The sequence below is a fragment of the Paramormyrops kingsleyae genome, chromosome 5 (genome assembly GCF_048594095.1).
Source record: "Paramormyrops kingsleyae isolate MSU_618 chromosome 5, PKINGS_0.4, whole genome shotgun sequence".
Classification (NCBI taxonomy): domain Eukaryota; kingdom Metazoa; phylum Chordata; class Actinopteri; order Osteoglossiformes; family Mormyridae; genus Paramormyrops; species Paramormyrops kingsleyae.
The window spans coordinates 20,608,568-20,628,528 of NC_132801.1; the positions used below are offsets into that span (position 1 = coordinate 20,608,568).

General features: G+C 40.7%; 1 protein-coding gene across 1 annotated transcript; it reads right to left on the reverse strand.

Moving 5' to 3' along the window:
- Positions 1-381: 381 nt before the first annotated feature.
- Positions 382-19,449, reverse strand: LOC111842522 (caveolae-associated protein 1-like). Its single transcript, XM_023809207.2, has 2 exons — positions 18,742-19,449; positions 382-3,852 (listed from the first exon to the last, which is right to left on the reverse strand). Exons 1-2 carry the CDS (start codon positions 19,204-19,206, stop codon positions 3,112-3,114), a joined length of 1,206 nt encoding a protein of 401 aa, XP_023664975.1. The 5' UTR covers positions 19,207-19,449; the 3' UTR covers positions 382-3,111.
- Positions 19,450-19,961: the final 512 nt, after the last annotated feature.

Genomic DNA, 19,961 nt, shown 5'->3' on the forward strand with positions numbered 1-19,961 from the left:
AAAAATTTGGAAAATAACTGGATTGGTCTGGACTGGGGGGCCCAATATGACCAAAATGTCCAAAATCTTTAGCAAAGTGCCTGTGTGTAAGTGAAGCTCATCATGGTGACGCTCAGGCATGTCACTGAGTCTTGTATGATTCTTTGTTTTCAAAATGAACTTTATCTTTATGTGATCATGTCAAATAAGTTCATTAAAGGCTAGTGGCTTTACTGTGTTTTCTGGTGAACCAACTAAAACTGAGAGAATTAATTAATCATCAATTTTCAACAAACTATTGTTCATAAAGCATTAAAACATTATTGCAGAATTTGACTATTTTCAGCATTTCCACAACCTGGAGCAATCCTACTACCAGAAGGGACAAACAGGAGTACCATGGTGAATCACGTTGCTTTTATTAAAATATCGGTGGCTTAGAAAGCAAAATGAGAAAAGCAAAAAAGCATTATTTGGCTAAATGGTGTATACAAGCCTATTTAACTTATGTGATCCACAGAAACATGATTGAATCTTATACCCTATTTTGACTGAAAAAAGAGTGAAAAGAAGGTGAAAAGAAAATACATATTATTTTGTTTTTGCAGGCATTCTACGTTATTAGGTAATATAAAAGCTTAAAACTTTTTTTAAATCAACGGTAATCCACAGTGGGCCACAAGGTATGAATGATGGCGTATACATGGGCAGGCAGGTAGCAAAGTAACCCGAGACATGGACATGTAACAAAATGCTACTGGCTGGTTATATTTTTGCAACTACAGTAAACATCCAGTTGCAATAATAGGTTAAAACGTTTATTTGAATAACAGCATCAGGCTATGCAATTCATAATACCCTTAGACATTCTCTGCTTTAGGGAAACTTTCACTGTTGGCTGGATGATAAAAAGTTTGATTTAGACAAGTGGCACTTAGGCCCTGATTCACACTCATTTTAAATAGATAATTAAATCAACTGTGTAAACTAATTATAAGTGTAATTTTTAAATGCAGTGAAAAGTTTTCTATCATCTTGGATTAATTACAGAATTCAGCTTAGGTATGACCTTAAATATTCTAAGTATAAAATCTTGCTCTGAATGTATTTAAAATTATTCACTGTTCTTTAATTTATGGTACACATATCATAAATAAAATGTAAGTACACCAAATAAGTTACCTATCTTTTCAGAGATTTACACTGGCAGTCCAGGCTCTGGGTTGCCTACCCCCCATCTAAGCATTAATCACTAGGGTACTGGCTCTTCCAGCTGGTATCTCCTCACATTTACGGTTCAGAGTCAGAGTAAAAAGGCAGTTCTCAATCTGCAAAGAAGCACTGCACTAATAAAACACAGTGACTCTGCTCCTGTTTGAGTGTACAGTGTGGTTCAAGGGCCTTTCGTGGTGATTCACATTCTACATACATATAAATGTATGCATAAAAATCAAACCAAAAGAATACCATTCTATATTTTCACAATGTGCTCTTTTTGCTTGGGAAAGCCTTTGAATTCAGTACTGTCTGACTGTGAAGTAGCTCTTTAGAGTGATAGGGAGGGGAATAACAACTTGGAAATTTCCTAAATAAAGAAAATAAATGCATGAAAACATGAAACACAAGATTGTTATCCTTTTGCAGACATTTTTAATTGCATAGCATGTTATCTGCTTTACCACAATCAATTTCATTGCCAAAATTTCAGCCACTGCTCCCATCTGCTGGAGTCATTATGCATGTGATGACTTAGAAGACACCTTTGTTGTACTGTTCTGACTGATCTTCAGAAAGCAAAAGAAGTAAATGAGGAAATAAATCTTTTTTAAGGAATTGCTGATGTGATTTTCCGTAAATGACAGATTTTCACATCACTTCTGTGGTGACATATTCTACAGCTGAAGAGTAGCAACACATTTTAATTTAGCCTTTGTGTATGTGGTGTATAAAATTAGTCTGTAGTACTCTGAAAAAAGTGTGCAATTTTGTTTAACATATATGAGTGAAAGCAACACAATATTAATACAGTAAAATACCATCACACATCACATTTAATAGCTTTTGAGTGAAAGCAACTCCCCCCAAAAATAATTCCAATTCTCAATAAGAAAAAGCAATATCCTTTCCTAAAGATCTGTGAAATCCTTTAGGCAGCCAAGAATTCTAAAATTCTTAAAAATCATTAAGAAATTCCTCTGTGACCCCACTTTACGTATTGCTAAATTAGGCTATATGATACACTGTACTCAGAAAATAAAACGGTTCTTAAGTATGCAAGAACTTTTGTTGTTTATTATTAAATGTTTCTGTATGTACTTTGCTTGAAAAATGTCATCCAGATAATTAGTAATCTTGAATAAATGTCAATAAAACATTTGAAAATATAAAAATTAAAAGTATATCTGTGACTTTAGATCAGTTTGTCCTTTATAATAAGTATAATAAGTATTTTTTTGTTTCAAATAAAACCACGTCTTGACATTGTTTGGAGTTGTGTTTACATGTCTCACTGATGACAAAAATTGCTGCATTAGATTGTCTGCTTTGTGTATTTTAATGATGAATTCAGATGATAACTTTTTATCATGTTCATCTATGCTAACAGCTTAAACATATCTTATTGAACAGTCAGTCTTTTTCAGATTCTCTTTGCCATAAAGCCTTCTTTGAGTTAGCATTCTACATGAGCTCAAGGCTGACGCTTTTTTTCCACCAAGAATCCAAAAACATGCTGACATCTGCTGTTCAGGCTGTGTATTTAATTGTGAAACAAAATGGAAATCAGATGCAGTTTTGTCAAAAATAAAAAAAGACATAAAAAATAAAACATACAGTGTAATAGATGCAACTATGCTTGACAAAGCTGCAAAATATTGACAAAAAAAAGAAAAAATAGGAAAAGCGACTGTAAAGATGTTGATTCATTTTTAAAATCTAACATCTTTCCTTATCTAGGCAATGACTAAAGAGAGATTAGTATAAAGAGTTAATGGATTAATGATACTACTACACTACAATGATAATGAAAATACGCCCAAGCTTAGTCTGTATCTATCTTTTGTGTTCAGAGTGTTGTCACATTGAATTTTTTTCTATTCATCACCACGTCTCCCATACCCTCAGCCCTCCAAACTAGTCGCTGTCTCTGTCTTGATCCTGCTCCGCTAGAGCCAGCTCTGAGTCCTCTACCATCTCCATCAGGGCCTGAAGCTCTGGGTTGTCCTCAATCTGCAGCTCACCCGATTCCCCTGGCTCCTCCTCCTCACCAGCTACCTCCACCATTTCAGTGCCATGGACCTCTACCTCGCCATCCCGAATCTTCTTCACGTGGAAGGTGAAAGGTGGAACCTTGTAAACGGCTGTCTTGGAACGAGCATACACTGTGTGGTCTGGAGTGAAAGACTTCTTCATCTTATCACGAGAGGACTTCAGCTTTTCTTTGCGCTCGGTGTTGACTGACATCCGAGTGCTTAGCTTGCCCATCTTCTTCTCAATGTTTTGTCGGGTTTTCTCAAGGTTCTCTCGGGTCCTTTGACGGGTCTTCTCCAGGTTCTCCTTGGTCTTCTGCTTGGTCTTCTCTAGGTTTTCCTTGGTCTTCTGCCTGGTCTTCTCCATCTTCTCCTTAGAGAAGACCTTCTTAATGTTGTCCACCCTCTGGAGGCTACTGCGCTTGATGCGCTCTGCCCGTGACTCCTCAATGATCTCCTCAATCTCCACCTCTTCATCAGAAGAGAGGTTGGGGTTAGCCTTTTCGCCGTCCTCCTCAGTTTCCTCTGCCACCTCCTTCAGCCCTGACTCTGCTTCACCCTCCACACTGTCCGCAACTTTCATGGATTTAGATATTGACAGTCTAGAGGGCATCTTCATATCGTCCTACAAAACAGAAAAGAAAAAATAAATAATTACTGATCACACCAATTAAAGGTTTAAGTCCTGTCAGTCAAAAAAATCATCACTGATGTACATGTAACACTTATATTTAAGGACTTACAGCTGATTAATTTACTTGGAAACAAAATATTTTCATGCTGGTAAAGTGCTACCATATGATGATGATTCATAACTCTGGGTTCACAACAATAAAAATTATGAAACTTATATGAGCTTAGTTCCCAATGGAAAAAAATGTAATTGCTGTATATATTTTTATTCTTGTTCAGTATTACAAATGAATGTATCACGACACCCATCCTTCAGAAAAGCCACACACAGGTACTGCAAGAACAGAATCTGAAAATGTTCCACATCCTGAATGTGCTGTGTGCTTGTTTTAGCTCAGATCATAAGCCTTTCTTTCTATTAGTAAGACTTTCCAATAAAAGTGCAGTCACGCAAGTCCTGTATACTTGCCGATGGCGAGTTCCCGAAAGTGGAAAAGAGGAAACTGAAGAACTATGTATACGTTGAGGGTGTAAATTGACATGATTCTTTGTATGTCACTCTTGCAAAGGCTCCAGGCAAATTTCACTGCAAATCCACCCTTTCTGGGCATTTTCAAATTCCTGGCCTCCACACCCAAAGAATCAACTGAATTTTATAATCTGTTTTCTTTAAAGGACTCCACGACTCGTCTGATTTGAAAAATGAATGAATGAAAGAATTTATATGATGCTAACCTTTAAATTGTAAAACTTCTTTTGATAGTAGTAGCCATAGCACAGTAAGATTCAACTGTATCTGACAGAAGCATATAAAGTTACATGACTGCATTTTTAAAGTTTGACTTTAACATAGCCCCCTCTTGTGGCAGTGGATGAATACTAACGTGGAAATTATTCGTTCTAAGACCTCTGATCAAATATGTGCAACATACCCTTGGGACTCAATTTGGAAAGCTTGTTTATCATCTACAAGCACATTCTACAGTCTCCACCCTTCCTTCATTTTTTGCACTCTTGCTGCTGAAGTCCGTGTTTCATGCACCTATTGTATACAATGCATCAACATGTTTATGGAAAGAACTCCATTTTTCCACCATCCTGATAGGTTAAGTCACTCTTTCTGCTACCGGTATAACCTGAGCCCACATTGTGCATTGTTCTGAGGGAGCAGGAACACCCAAGCTAACATTATGAAAAGCAATGGAAGAAAACACGCTTTCATTTAACCAGAAGCGACTATTCAAAGTAAACCTGGAGAACCATCTGCTTCTCTTTCTCTCTGAGGACCTGCACACCCAAGCAAGTTATCAAAGACCTGACACGTGCTCACGAGGTGTGAGATTCTGAAAATACTTGAGCTTAAAAACAAGACCAGCATCTCCCTACAGATATAATTGAGAGGGCTTATTCAATCTGTTCAGCAAAACGGCTGTACAAACAGGTAGCTTTTTCTCATGTGTCTCAGGTGGTTGGTGTTTGTTGGCTTTGTTCTTTTTTATAAGCAATGCAAATGTGAACTACGTGTGCAGCACCTGAAAGATTGTAAAGCCAAGGGATACTATTGTCATTGGAAAATCACAACTGTTCAGAGGGGCTCCTGGAGAGATATGCACTAGTGCAGAGTTTCTCAAAGCGTTCCTTGGGGACCCCCAGACAATATATATTTTTGCTCCCTCCCAGCTCCCAGGGGAGCAAAAATATGGACTTTCTGGGGGTCCTTGAGGACCGAGTTGAAAAACACTACAGTAATGGATGCAGAATTATAACTGTTTTGCTGATCTTTGCACTCTAGTCAATGCTTAGGATACTGTTGATTAAGCTTAATGATTAGAGAAACTGGCAACCAGCCTTTGGTTAGTCTTTTAATTAAAATAAGATGTTTTTTTTTCAGAGAAAACTGTCAGAGAAAACTGCTCAGACAAAGACATTTTGTCTTTCATGCAAGAAAGAAAATCAGCCTTAATCTCCATAAAAACAACCAAAAGAGGATGGAAAGTTCTGCTGGGTTTAGGGTTATTGTGTTGTTAATTAAATGACTCATTTCAGAGGCACTGGAGGTTTTTTTTTTCATTTTCAGGAAAAATGGCATCAACTTCATTGCACATGCAATTATTAATTAGGGCAGCTTGATTTATAGACACATGTGGGTCTGTAATAATATTCATACATAATATAACATAACCTATATAGTATAACCTAAAAATTATAATTCAGTTGTACACCACAGTGATCAAAGACAACCTCTGTCTGCTCAGAAAGGGTTGGAAATGTGACTTGCACACTTGAGGAGTCAGGAAAATGGAAATAAGCAGAACTGGGAAAGGGCCTCTGTCAGCATGGCGTGACTGGCTGACGTCGCCGCATTTCCATTACTGTTTTCTTGTTGTTATTGTTTGCGAAGGCCAGGCAGGAAGGGAAGCTCCAGATTCTCGTCCAGCAGGACATGATGACAGAGATGCGAGGGCATGGGGGAGCGTTAAACGCCGGGAGGCAGGAAGCGGCCCAGTGCACAACAACATGATTTTCCGCCCTTTCTTTCACTAATTAGTTAATCCATTAAACCCCGACTCTTGTTCAAGAGCAGAGCACCAGACCCTCTTATGTAAAAAAAAATTCCCTAAAATCATATATAGCAGCAGCAGCTGCAACACTCCTTTCTGAGCAGGGACTCTGAATGCAGGAAACCAAAATGGACAGAGGGTTCAGTTATACACCCCCTTGGCTTCATAAAAAGTTTCTAAAAATATAAAATTGGCAATAATTTCTACGTAATGATATTTAATCTTGATATTAATTTATTTACAGTACTACAGTAGCTTCTTCCTAAAAATGATAGAAACAAATCTTACTATAGAATATCAAAGTAAAAAAAAATGTCAAAGAAAATTAAAATGACAAAATTATAGTTAATAATAGCTAAAATGATATTTGCAGGCAAAAACTCAATAGGTTAATGAAAAATCCCAAAATTAAAAAGATTTAAATTCATCTGCTTGAGTACATCCAAGAAGCAGCAATGAATTATCCCTATAAAAGGAGTGTTGTCCTTAAAGCTAGTGTAACACACTGGTAAGTAATAATGTATAAGATATCAAAATCTGAAACTATAGTCAAACATGTAACAAAACTCTGATCAAAGCACAGAGAAAAAGGTGAAACTTCCTTAACAGGCCGAGTGAGCAGAAGTCACCATAAAAGAGAGTATGATTTCTGCCTTGTCGCACGCTGACAGTTGAGCCGGTGGGGGCCACTGTATGTGCTTATTTCGGCCTGGTCTTTCCTCCTCTGCTTAGCCTCCCTGACCGTCAGCCACCATTACATTCCCTTCCTGGTATAGTAAGCACTACACAGAGCTCCCTGTCACCTATGGAAACCATCAGTCTTTCTCTACCATTACCCTCCCCCTTTCCAGTTCTGAAAATATACTGGCATCAAAGTTACACACAGCAGCAGAACCAGTTACAGCAGAAACAGCTGATTCGCTAATTTTGTGTGATTTCTATTTCTATTAAGATAATAGTTATAACTAAAATCATTACCCATACTGTATGTAATTGAAAATAGAACGAAGACAAAATATCAAATGCTGAAACTGAGATATTTAATAGTTTTATGACAAATATACGCTCAATTTGGATTTGATGCCAGGAGTTGGGACAGGGGCATATTTACCACTGTGTTGTTTCACCTCTTCTTTTAACAACACTCTGCAAACGTTGGGGACGTATGAGTGAAAAGGGAAATGTTGTTCCATTCTTGCCAGATTTTAACGGCACAAAAGTTTGGGTTCTGCTTTGTCATATTTTTTGTGATGCACCAAATGTTGCACTGCAGGTCGGCCAGTGTAGCACCCTACACACACACACACACACACACACACAGTTTTGTAATTATACCTTTGTGGGGACTCTCCATTCATTTCTATGGGGAAAACTCTAATCAACATGACGACCTTAACCCCTACCCAGGCCGAGCCATAACCGTAAGTAACCAAACAAAAAATGATTATATATAAATGAATATATATATATATATATATATATATATATATATATATATATATATAGAGAGAGAGAGAGAGAGAGAGAGAGAGAGAGAGAGAGAGATGTTCGTCTTTTGCCTGACTTTTGCCAGGGCGTTAATGGAACAGGAAAAGGGGGCTGAAACGAGCCAAAGGAATCATCGCTGTGCAGCGTGATCTGGGGCAGACTGGGGCAACACAAATGAAGAGAGGAGGGCAATGTCACAGATGCTTTATGGTGATTATAAAGGAGGGTCTTGTAAAATGCTGCACTGTACCAGCAGAAATGCTTTTACACCATCAGCTTGTCAATGCTACTAATACAATTAAATGGACAATAATCAGATCAGATAATGGCTATTGCATTCCTTTTTATTAATAATGTTTGTTATTTTATTATTTGTAACATTATTATCATCATCAATAACAACATCAATAACAACAACAAAGAATAAAAATAATAATAATAATTTAACAATAACATAAACTCCACTGGAATTCAGACCTGATTATTGTGAATCTGATTATAAAGGAGATATCATCAGCTTCTTAATAAAAATCAAATGCATAAACTATAAACAGCTTTATCTGATAATAGAGTCTTTTTCTGTGCTTGTTTAGTTTAATTTACAGCCTTCTCGGCAGGGAGCATCGCTGCTCGTAAAGTCTGTCCATCTCCTCTGTCTGCCCACAGAGGGAGCCTGCCAACACAGTCAGCCGCGCCTGGGGCGAGGCCAGGAGGCGCAGCAGAGAGCATCCGGAGGTTTATCTCCTGGCCCTGGCTTTCTGCCCATCACCATGGGCAACGTGTGGCACCTGAGAGAGTGCTGCTGGAGTAGTGTGCTGGAACCCAGTTGGGTGTTTACAGTGCCAGGGGGTCCAGTTTGAGTGTGACACCTGGTATGTTTGAATGTGCGTGAGGCTCCCTGGCTGCTGCCAGCACTCATCTGGACGGCCACATCTGCAGCAGAGATGCCTAAGCTAGCAGCTGAGCACCAAATAAGGGAAAGAAAGCACTCACTCTTATCAACACCGGGATTAAGCTTTGACTTCACATATACATAACTGACTAGTGTTGTAGTCACAGAGACCAGTAAGGAACAGTAAGATTTTGTTTTATTGGCAAAGAAATAGTTCCTTCTATTCTTTACTCAAACAAATGGTGCCAGTGTAATATAATTTCTGCTGCGACTTAAAAACAAATAGAAATGAATTATGGCTTCATAAAGCTATGATTGTCATGCATGTGTGTGTTTCGTTAGTTCTGAATTTGTCAGCTTTGAATAAATGCCATGTAGGGCAAAGTTACATTGTTCGAGAAATAACCAAAGTGGTGGAAACTGGGTAGTCTGGGGGCACGAGTTAAAGTACGAGATGAGCCATGTGTAATGTCCAAAACCCCACATCCCCACATCCCCACAGCAGGTTTACTTTTTATGGCGTAGGAAGGCAAAGCCTTAATCATAAAGTAGTGGTTTTGGTTGGAGTACATTCTCCGCAGAACCCAAGTGCTTTTCACCTGAGTCACCGTGTGTGTATCCTTCTAAACCAGAACCCCGTTGCTACAACAAAACAAACATACAACCCCTTGCTCCAGACCCAGGGGCCTTGGCAGTAAGACTGAACCAACTCAATTTTCCAATTTCCAACCGCATTCAACATTCCAGAGTTTCCCCGGCAGACATTGCCCTGTCCTTTTCCCTGCTTTGCACGTCATTCAGAAATGTAGCAGCAGCAATGCTTTGGTGACATGAAGCGTCAACCACACCTGACACAAATAGCCACCATCAATGAAACTACTATTTGATTTCTATGGACGATACCAACGACTTGTGTTGTGTTGGTGTCATGTGCTCTGAACCGCCCTTGGTAACCATCAATGAGCTACTCTCTACCGTCCCTGTTAAAAAGGGCTATAGGAGCCTTATATATATTTTCGTCCTTTAGTGTTTATTACAATTTGTTTGCATTACAGTTAATACTAATTGTTTTGCAATGATAACTGTCCTTTCTTTGTTTTGTTTTATTATTATCCCGTATGTGATTGGTTAAGATTGCAATTACTCAAAGTTACCCAGGGCGTGTTTATAAAGATGTGCCCACCCTCGTCAGCAGAGAAACCTTTAGGCCAGTGTTTCCCAATCCGTTCCTCAGAGACCCACAATCAGCCCACATTTTTCTTCCCTCCCAGCTCCCAGGAAGAATGTGGACTGTCTGTGTGCCGTCGAAGGTCCGGGTTGGGAAACACTGCTGTAGGCTCTTTGGCTTGTGCAGTGTGTGATATTTCATCTTAGCTGTGACTCGTGAGATTGTGTACGCGCAGCTAATGAACCGCACAGCTTCACACTTCTTCACACACACATGCAGTTAGCAACAGAAACTGATTAGTGTCTGCTTGTGCATAATAAAAACCAGCTGCAACTAGATATCGCCTCCTTAGACATCTGACTGGACAACCTGCGGCGATTGTCACCTTGACAGAGTGCCAGAGATCCAGTGGACAGATTTGGAACTTCGCACAGCATTGCATTTGGAACAAAAAGGTGTTAGTAAAAATACAAATAAATACAAATAAAACAAAATATGGGACATGCTGATGTAATAAATTCAAAAACAGCCCCTGGCTTAGTTGCATTTTCCTGGCCAAGCCAGTGTAATTATATTTAATTTAATCACACATTTGCTGAAAATTCCCTGTTATATAATGAGGATAATGACAGTGACTGCTTTATCTGACAAGCTTTTCATGAAGTTGATTGTTCAGTGCTATATTGCAAGGCATCCAAAATGCTGAAATGATTCCAAAACCCAGTGTCTGAAGGGCTTTGTAATGAGGACCTGGGTCCCCCTGAAACCTGCAAAGGAATGTTTCCACTGACCAATGGCAATGTTCCTCATTAAGTAATGTTTGGACTCCATTCATCCATTTGTTTACTGTGTGGAGGAATCCCCCAGAACACTTTTGCCCGGTTTCCCAGGCAACGCCTCACCCAATCGTAGGCGAGGTTTCCACTAAAAATATCAAGAGGCAATCCGCATGATTTCTCACTTGATTCTCGCATATAGCAAGCCTGGAAAATACAATGGCTCGTTCATTGGTTTTAGTTTTCATTATCATTATTTTTTTATTTTATTTTCAGTAAATGTTTATGTTAATTTTCTTTTTTCTATGCAGTCTGTTCATGTCAAAAGAAAGTAACATATTATAACATATTGTTGAGAACCAAAGACAGATTTGATCTAACAGCATCCGTGTCCCATAGTATAGCAGTGCAACCAAACTCTGAGATTACTGTTCAAATGTGTGCCCACATAGTCCATAGCAATAAGTCACTCCTTTCTCTAATGATGCTCATGCACTGATAGATTTGTGCAGTTTTATGTACAGCAGCTTAGAGCAGAACTGGAACTCTGTAAATCATAAGTTTGGAAAAGACTGATTGTTCCAGGGGGACCCTGGGCCTCTTTTGAATATATCCCCTTAATCATTGCCTGGGACACTGGTGCATGGTAAAGTAATGGCACCCCAGAGCCACCTTGTGGGAGTAGTTTCCCACGAACCACATATTTCTAGATCACATGCAGCTCCAGGGTACTGATCCCCTTGAGGATAGGACACAGTAGACCACAGAGCCTTGGCTCACTGGCTGATTCTGAGTCATACATCACGAAGATGGGACTGCGGGGCTGGGGTTTCTGCAAAATTCCACTTCAGAGGGAAGCCACACAGATTGCCGAAGGATCTCTGTACAACGTTCAGTCTATCCTTCATGACTTTTTTTTTCCACATCTGCCGCTACATGACAGGGCTTGCTGCTATGAGAAATGAGACTGCATTTAAAAGAGAAACCAGCAGAGGAGATTCTGCAAAAGATCCTTTCACTAAAATGGACAGATTAAGGCCTAAAACTTAAAACTAACAATGAAAACTAAACAAACAAAAGGCATATCATTGACATGGAATACATTATCAGGTTACATTGTACTGAACAAATCGGACATTTCTAAGATCTCATCAGAAAACTATATCTCGTGTTTAACAAAACTGCACTTATTTTTCATGCTTGTGAAAGCTCTAGTTGCTATGGCGTCGCCGTGTCACTATTTCCAATAACAAGGAAGGGAGTTCTGCAGATTTTGCTGGAAGATTTATGACCCCAAAGAACACCGGGGCATCCCTTTCCATAGCTCAGCCTATCTGGATGATTCAACAGGTTAGTAACCTTCTAGGATTTCCATACATCTGTCGTTCAGATATGCCCATTCAATCACACAGGATAACAATGCACAGCACATTTCTAATGCAATGTAATACTGTTGGCAGTCTAAAGCCATCTGAGAAAGATATCAGTGGGCACTGGGAACTAGTCTCAGGCAAGTCTGATTCTATCGCTTTCCAGAAGTGATTCATGAAATAAAAAAAATAAGCGAATGGAATTACCGCAATAGATCTTTGAAACCTTTTGTTCTGTGTTGTGCAAAAGACACTGCTTATCTTAATCACCAAGAAATGTCTTGGAAACAATGACTCTTTATAGAGGTAGCACCTGTGTTTTACAGTCTGTCTGCAAATAGTCACCCTGACGTCTAGAAGTTTGCCTCATTAGCAAAATATTGCTTCAGAGTTCTTCTTTTTATGTAATTTCCACCAAGGTCCAATAAAATGGCGCCATTTAAACTCCTGGATTCAACCGACACAGGTGTGCTGCATTTATTTTTATGCTGACTGCCTAATGTCAGATTTGCCACTAACCCACCTCTTTGAGAAATGATGTCATTGGCTTTGCGTCGGCGGTGATGCTCACTTAGGTGCCACATTGGCTACCATCTTAACAACTGAAGGTGTAGGCTGGAGCAGTAATTTGGCCATACTGTTGTCATGTTGTCAAAAGCAGAAGACTAATCCCACTCCTTCAGGCACCTGATTGGAAGATTATACCATATATAGAAATATGTGTAAATCAGACTAACTTGTTTGTTGACTCAGTTTGGAAGGCAGGAGGGCAGTTTGGAAAATCTGTGTAAGTGCATCCTAGTGAACAACTCTGGAAACGTGCCGTGATGGTGCTACGTGTAAATGACAGGATTATAACAGGAACAGGAGGTAAAACCAAAGAAATGGGCACTGAAAGCCACCGCCTAAACCTTGCAGCATATACAGGACAGCAAGGGATATTCAAACCAGGAAAGACACAAAGAGTTATTTTAATGTAGATGACTTACACAAACTCATACTTAAGGGCAAGTGCTATGGAAGGTCTCATGGGAAGATGATCCGATACTATAATTTTCATCTAAAAATAATCAGAAATGCTCCAGTGATGCTGCAGCTCCAGAAATGCTCCAGCTCAATGAATTCTGGGAAGTTTGCATTAAAAACCTCAAAGGCTAGAGCCAATCAACTTCTTTGTAAATGTCATAGAGTGTTTAAGACAAGAAAAAACAAACTATAGACACCTACAGTACCAGCTAAAAGTTTGGATATGTTTTTGGATATTTTTTTTACATTATGGTTTATATCATATATTTTTCCTGCAATACCATAAAACAAAAAAAATGAGGAGAATCAAAGCAGTGCTTAAGGAAATAAATTGTCTTTTGCCAACAGTTTCAGAAACATCATGCCAGCGATTCTCGGCCATCAGGGTGCTTGTTGGTTGCTTTACTCTGTCAAGTTCATGCCATGTAGTTTTTACAGGATTGAGCTCAATAAACTAGACAGGCCAAGGTTATTGGTTTGAGGCGTCCTTCATGTTTTTCCAGATAGTTTTTGTGCAATGTTGAGGTCATTCTTGGATTGCCATTTTGGTAAAGAAAGGAAGCCTCTCCAATCAGCATGGCATACCTTTGAAGTAGACTGTGAAAGCCTTTCTGACAGAGATCACGGTGGATTTGGTGCAGATCACCATTTCTGTCACCAGCAAAGCAACTGCTCACCAAGATGCCTCCCTGGGGGAAGCACACATACACTCAGCACTCTGCATCTCACAATTATTTAAAATTGTGACTCATTGTTGGTCCATAACATCATCTTATACTCCTGTTAATAGACACGTGAATGCAGCTTCAAGTACAGATATTTATGTATCTAGTAGATTTACTCAAACCTTTGACTGGTGCTATGCATCAGGAAATTATCCTTGTATTAACTAATGACAACAAATACAGCAGAGCTATGGGCTTTTGACTTATCTGATGCACTGAACCACTTAGTGTATAAAAACAAAGCTTTTTCCTCACATAAGAAGAATGCAGGATTTCCTATTTTTAGGCTCCAGCCTCCATTCTGCTCTCCCTAGTTCCAAGAAGCCAAAGCAGTATAACGCTCCCTTTCTCTCCAATCAATTCCTCTGATAACGTCTCCTGGATACACAAGTGCCACGCCTTCCTGCAGATTTTTACACAAAGGCCAAGAGAGAATACCCTAAACAACAAGTAACTAGGTAACTTGCGAAGTGAAGGTCATGGAAAGCACAATGAAAGAGGGGGAAAAAATCGCCCATAAAAGGCTACACTGTAACATTACCGAACAGGGAGAAATAAGTCATGTTAAACTTAATGACTGGGAAACTTTGTTCTTCAGTAAAGTCTGATGATAGGAATGTTTAACATTTTTCTGAGCTGGCTTCAGTCTCTATTTTACGATAAACAAAAAAATCAGTAATGTCTGATCATAGTACAGAAATCAACTAAACTCCAGTGGCTGACATTATTTAGGCATTACCAGCATCTTGGCCTTTTGACAACCCTATTCTGCCAGTCTGTCGAAGAACAAGCTACACACCACTTAAATACAACTTGCAAACAGAATGTTGACCATCCTGAAGTGCTAAGAAAAAAAGTTATGCGGACCTCAATCTGTATTCTGAAAATCTGCTGGAGTTCCCGCATATTAAAAACAGGACAGTGATCTCTTGATGCGCATTTTATCTAACACAGTACTGGCGCTGTGTCGGTTGGTTCTCTTATTTTTTAATAATATTACGTTCTTCATTTTTCCTTCATTCATTTAAGTTTGGGTTTCTCGCCAATTCCAGTGTCCAGTGAATCGGCCAAAGCAGCTTGCGGTGTCAGAAGACAGAACACCTTTGGATCAGATACCACAGCAGAATTCCCCTTCCTACAAACCTCTGTGTTACAATCGGGCTGCCTGAGCTGATGCAGCCGGGGTGTCTTATAGTATATCTCCTGTTCATGTCAATGATATATGTTCACACTTTTGTGTATTTCTTATCGTTAATGTTATTCAAAACAGTGCTCAGTATCCTGAAGTCAAAAAGTTATGCAATGCAGGATAACTGAAATCTACCAACAGTGTTTAGATGCCCCAACTTATCTCCATAGTCTTTTCAGGAACATTATGCTTATTGTTATAAATGTGTCCTTTGGCTGCGGCAAGTTATTTAATGACACCTTGGGTCTGCTCGCTACTTTCAAATAAGAGGAGTCTGACTTCAAACGGGAAAGGCCTCCGAGGACCGATATGCCGTTATGCTCTGATGTTGCATGAAATGTGGTCTTATGTTCCTCTGATCCTGCTATCTTGTAGTATGAGGTAGCTTGTGGTGCTGAAACGTCTAACCTGTCTACTGCTACATGCCAGATACTGTACCAATGTGTGAGGGGGAGGCAGAGGCAGGGGGGCTGAGTGGAAGGAGTGGGAATGCCGGCCAGATGAATCATGACTGGAGTTTATCAACATTCACGGGCAGAGAATCCCTGCTCTCCCACACTGGGCGTTTGCCCACCATAAAAGCTATTCCAGCTAAGGTTCTGCCAGTTGACGTATCAATCCTAAGCGGAAACCCAGATACGGCGGTACTGGCAAACTGGTCAGAGCCTGGGCATTTCTGCAGGCATGTTTATCCAAAACCATGGTTACCACCACAAAAAAAGGAAAGCTCTTTGCAGCAGCCTGTGAGTCATCATGGGTCGGGCGGGTGGGAAGGCAGCTGGTGCCCCCCCTTGGCACCATCGCAAGCGCTGGAAGCACTCTGCAGACATTGTTTTAGAAGAAACAGCAAAGGTGCATGACAACCTCACTGACACTGTCAGGTTCAGCGGCTGAAGAAGAAGCTTCCGGATGCCACATGCTAAGTAAGATCTGGGGTGTCAAGTGTGGGGGGGGGGGGGGGGGGCGGCTGCAGCAGCTGCCTCAACATGCTTTTGTATAGCAAAGACAAACAGCAGTCCGTTCTAAATAGACTCCTCCAGCAATGACACGAGCCCTCTGTTAGATGGCTACTGGGTTGGTCTGGAGAGCATGAGAAGAGATTTTTAAGTGAACATAACTTCTCTTATACTTTTACTTCCACTAGAAATGAGGCTTTTCTTTGTTGGGTGCTTGAGCTTCGGAGTTAGGGATCATACAGAAGCAGCGTCTGGGATTAATTATCCAAACTATTGCTCTCTGCCTCCACGTGTTCTGTGTTCTAGAGGCACTTCATTACGCGTGGCATAAAGCACGCACCGCCACCCACTTCCACAGACAAGGATTGTCCTGCATGTCTCTGTACTAGACATGCCAGGGTAACAAACCCCGCCCATCTCAATGATAATCAGCCATGCCAGTGCACAATCTCTCTACTAGCTCTGCTTTCAAATAGCATAACACCACAGAGGCTTCAGCCAAAAATAGGCCGGATCCCCAGGCCAAAAGCATGGCTGTGATCTGCCCCACTGCAAATGTCATCCTTTCTTACCGTGACTTTTGGTTACTTTTTGTATTCTCTTTGGAGTTTCACCCTAGCAGATGTTGTCAATGAAAATGGCTATACATGTTATTACAATTAAATGTCGACCGAGGATTAATAAAAGTAGGCCTTCTGCCTTCCAGGGACATGAACTCACGGGTTCGAAATCTGCGTTCTGAATCACGATGGAACTTGCTGAGAGAAACAGGTGTGTTGGATGTCTGTTGAAAATCTGGGTTGCTTTTCACTCAGTCATTTGATTAAATTTAAGGAGACACCGCGAGAGAGTCTGACGCCTCAAGACCCCTGGGAAAGCTTAGAAAATACTCAGTTCCAAAATAACACATTTAATAGGACAGTAGTAGTAGCAGGCAGATGGAAAACAGAGACACATATCTTGCAATGCGAGGGGAATTCATTCCCAACTGACAGTGGTTTTGTCAGAACTTGACCTTGGATTCCAGGAAAAAAAATGATTCCAAAAAAGCATTACAGCCTGAACCTGACTACATTCTAACAACCTAGTGTTTGTTTATTTTTACATCAGCAGCCATACCTTAATACTACATTGCTTTCTATATTCCCATTATGCGGACTGAGGTCATCTGTGGCGAACGGCAGCAGCCTAAGGGTGGACATTCCAGAAGCCAAACTGACACACCTCATCACATAGAAACGGAGAAACTCCAGGCTCTGTTTCCAAGCCAGCACACAGAATGATAGTAAATGCTAGTAGAAAACATAGGAAGAGCAAAGCTAAATGTCACAGGGATGCTATGAACTTAAAATTATGTAGCTATTAATTTATCTCTATGCTGCCTGTATAGGAGGGATTGAAGGGCCAGTTTAGTGCCACACGCAGTTCCTGGGCAGCCCACCGTATCCACTGGGAATTACTGGGGAACGAGGGGCAGGGAAAACTCCTCTGAGCCAGGGTGGAAACTCTGAATGTCTCACGCCTCCATGCAAGCTGCAAGCTATTAGACATTACAGCACACGAGGCTAAAAAAAGACCGAGCTCTGAAGCCAAAACTACAGAGTGCCTTTTCAAACTAAGTGCCTACCGTTCAGACTCTCTTTCCCCTCTCACACTACCCATCGCTGCTCTAGGAGGGATCTACAGAGCTCATGGTATTTTCCATATTTGTGAAAGCTTAGTCAAAAAAGAGTTCCTTATGCCTCAAATTAAGCTGCGTACACAAATGCATATTGTCTCTCTCACCAGGAGACTGCTGCAAGACTAAGAGCAACAGGTAGCCTTGCATGCATGTGTGAAATCTCTGTTAGGCGAGACCCTCCTGCTCAAAAGCCAAAAGATCAACCATCGGCATGCCTCGGACTCCGCATATGTGACTCAGATAAGATGCACATGTGAATCATTTACAACATAATAAACGGTCTGGTCCCATATTACAACAGATTAAATAAATACTCAATTGATAAATTAAGCAACCATTTGCACAATAAGACTCGACTAAGGGTGAAGTTGCATATCTGGGAGAAAAGTTGTGACATCTGTATGATGGCACTCAGTTTTGACACAGCCTAATCATTTCAAAATGCAACAGTAATGAGCAAAGCCAGGGGTTTAGCCAAATGTCAAGCATCAGCTCTCATTTTATAACTGAGGAATTCTGGTTGCTTGAAGATATAAATTTCTGCACAATTTATTTAATTAGCCAATTTGTCGTTAATATATCCTGTCCCTTGGCCACACACCACAAAATGTAAGGACACTTAAATTTTTATGCATCATAATACATTTATGTCCCATTAAATAACAATTTAAAATATGAGCAGATTGAAAGATGGATCATTTTTATCTCCTTTATCTCTAATTAAACCATGTAGATGTTTGAATTCTCAGGTAACAGCCTTCTGAAATGAATTCAGGGAGAAATGTTGTACATTATGTAATCATTCAGTGAGTGGGGAACACCGTCTATTCTGTAGGTATGACATAATCCCTTTTTTCAAAAGAGGGATTCTCCTCTCCAGTCCCGCTGTGGCACAGTATTTGTTCACTACATGAATATGGGAATAATCCTGGTGTACAGCACCAGGACTCGCCTGCCGCGACATCTTGACATTCGGCATTGACCACCACAGACCCCCCAGTAGCTGCTGCCCTCTGTGGACTCCTCCTGAATCTTCCCCCCACTCTTACCTGGTAGATCATGACTTTGAAGTTGCGCCTCTTGAGGAGTTCGTTCTCATTGCTCTCCAGACGCTTGATCTGGCCAGCCTGCTTCTCCAGGTTGGTCCGCACCGACTTGACGTTGACGCTGACCTTGCGCACCTTTTCCAGCATCTTGTTGACAGTGTTGGCGGTGGTGGTGTGGCTCTTGGAGAGCTTGGCTAGCTCACTCTGGATGCCCGTCACCGACTGATCCATCTCTCGCTGCCGGGTTTCCAGCCCTGTTTGGGTCTGCTGGATCTTGTCCACCGCCCCGATAATCTTGTCAAGCAGTGCCAGCACCATCATCCCATTCATCTGCGAGTCATCCTTCTCCAGCTCCTTGGCTGCTTCAGCGACCTCGTCCTCATCGTCGGAGGGAGGAATAACCACTTCTTCATCATCTGACAGCTCCTTCATCGCTGCCTCCTCCAGCTGCAAGGTGGAATCTGCCATAGCTGTTAACGGATAGTAATAATCTCACAAAAGTACAAAAAAACGAAGGCAGTTTTTCAAACTCTCTGTAGGCTAAACTAAATCCCTTGCTCTATTTTCCCCACTTTATTGCCTGTTTTGTTCTTCCTTTCTATGTCTTCCACTGCCCTGGGATGCTGACCAGAGAACAAGAGAAGACCACTCTCGAATACTGCTGCATGCGTGCCTGTACTCAAATGCCAGAGCTCCCATCTAAACCATCCAGTCAAATTAGTCTGCAGGTTTTCCCCTACGCCCCTCCCGTCCTCCTCCCCTGTTCCTCTCCTCCCATTTCCCCGCCCATTTTACTCCATACCATCCAATGGAATAAAAGGGTCTGACTATGGTCACCTCCCTCAGTGAGTGTAGATACTCCGCCTCCCAGCAGAATGGCTGGTATACTCAGGATGAGGCTTCAGACAGCAGTTCACAAACACAAGCACAGCTAAGGGAGGAATGGAAATCCAGAGTTCTAACTTTTTTTCCTTTTCTTCCCCGCTTCCTTCCGGGATATTTTAAATTAAATGGAGAGAAAAACAGTGCTGAATTTTATTGTATCTGCTGAGGTATGCAGAAGTATGCTGTTTGATAAATACTAATACAGAGTAATAAGGGTGGAAGGAACAGCTCCAGGAAGCACTTGAAGGCTTGATCTGCATCCACAGTACTTCTGAATTTGAAAATGACAAATAACTTGAATTCCACATATAACTTGTAGTGTCTTGCTATGTTAATAC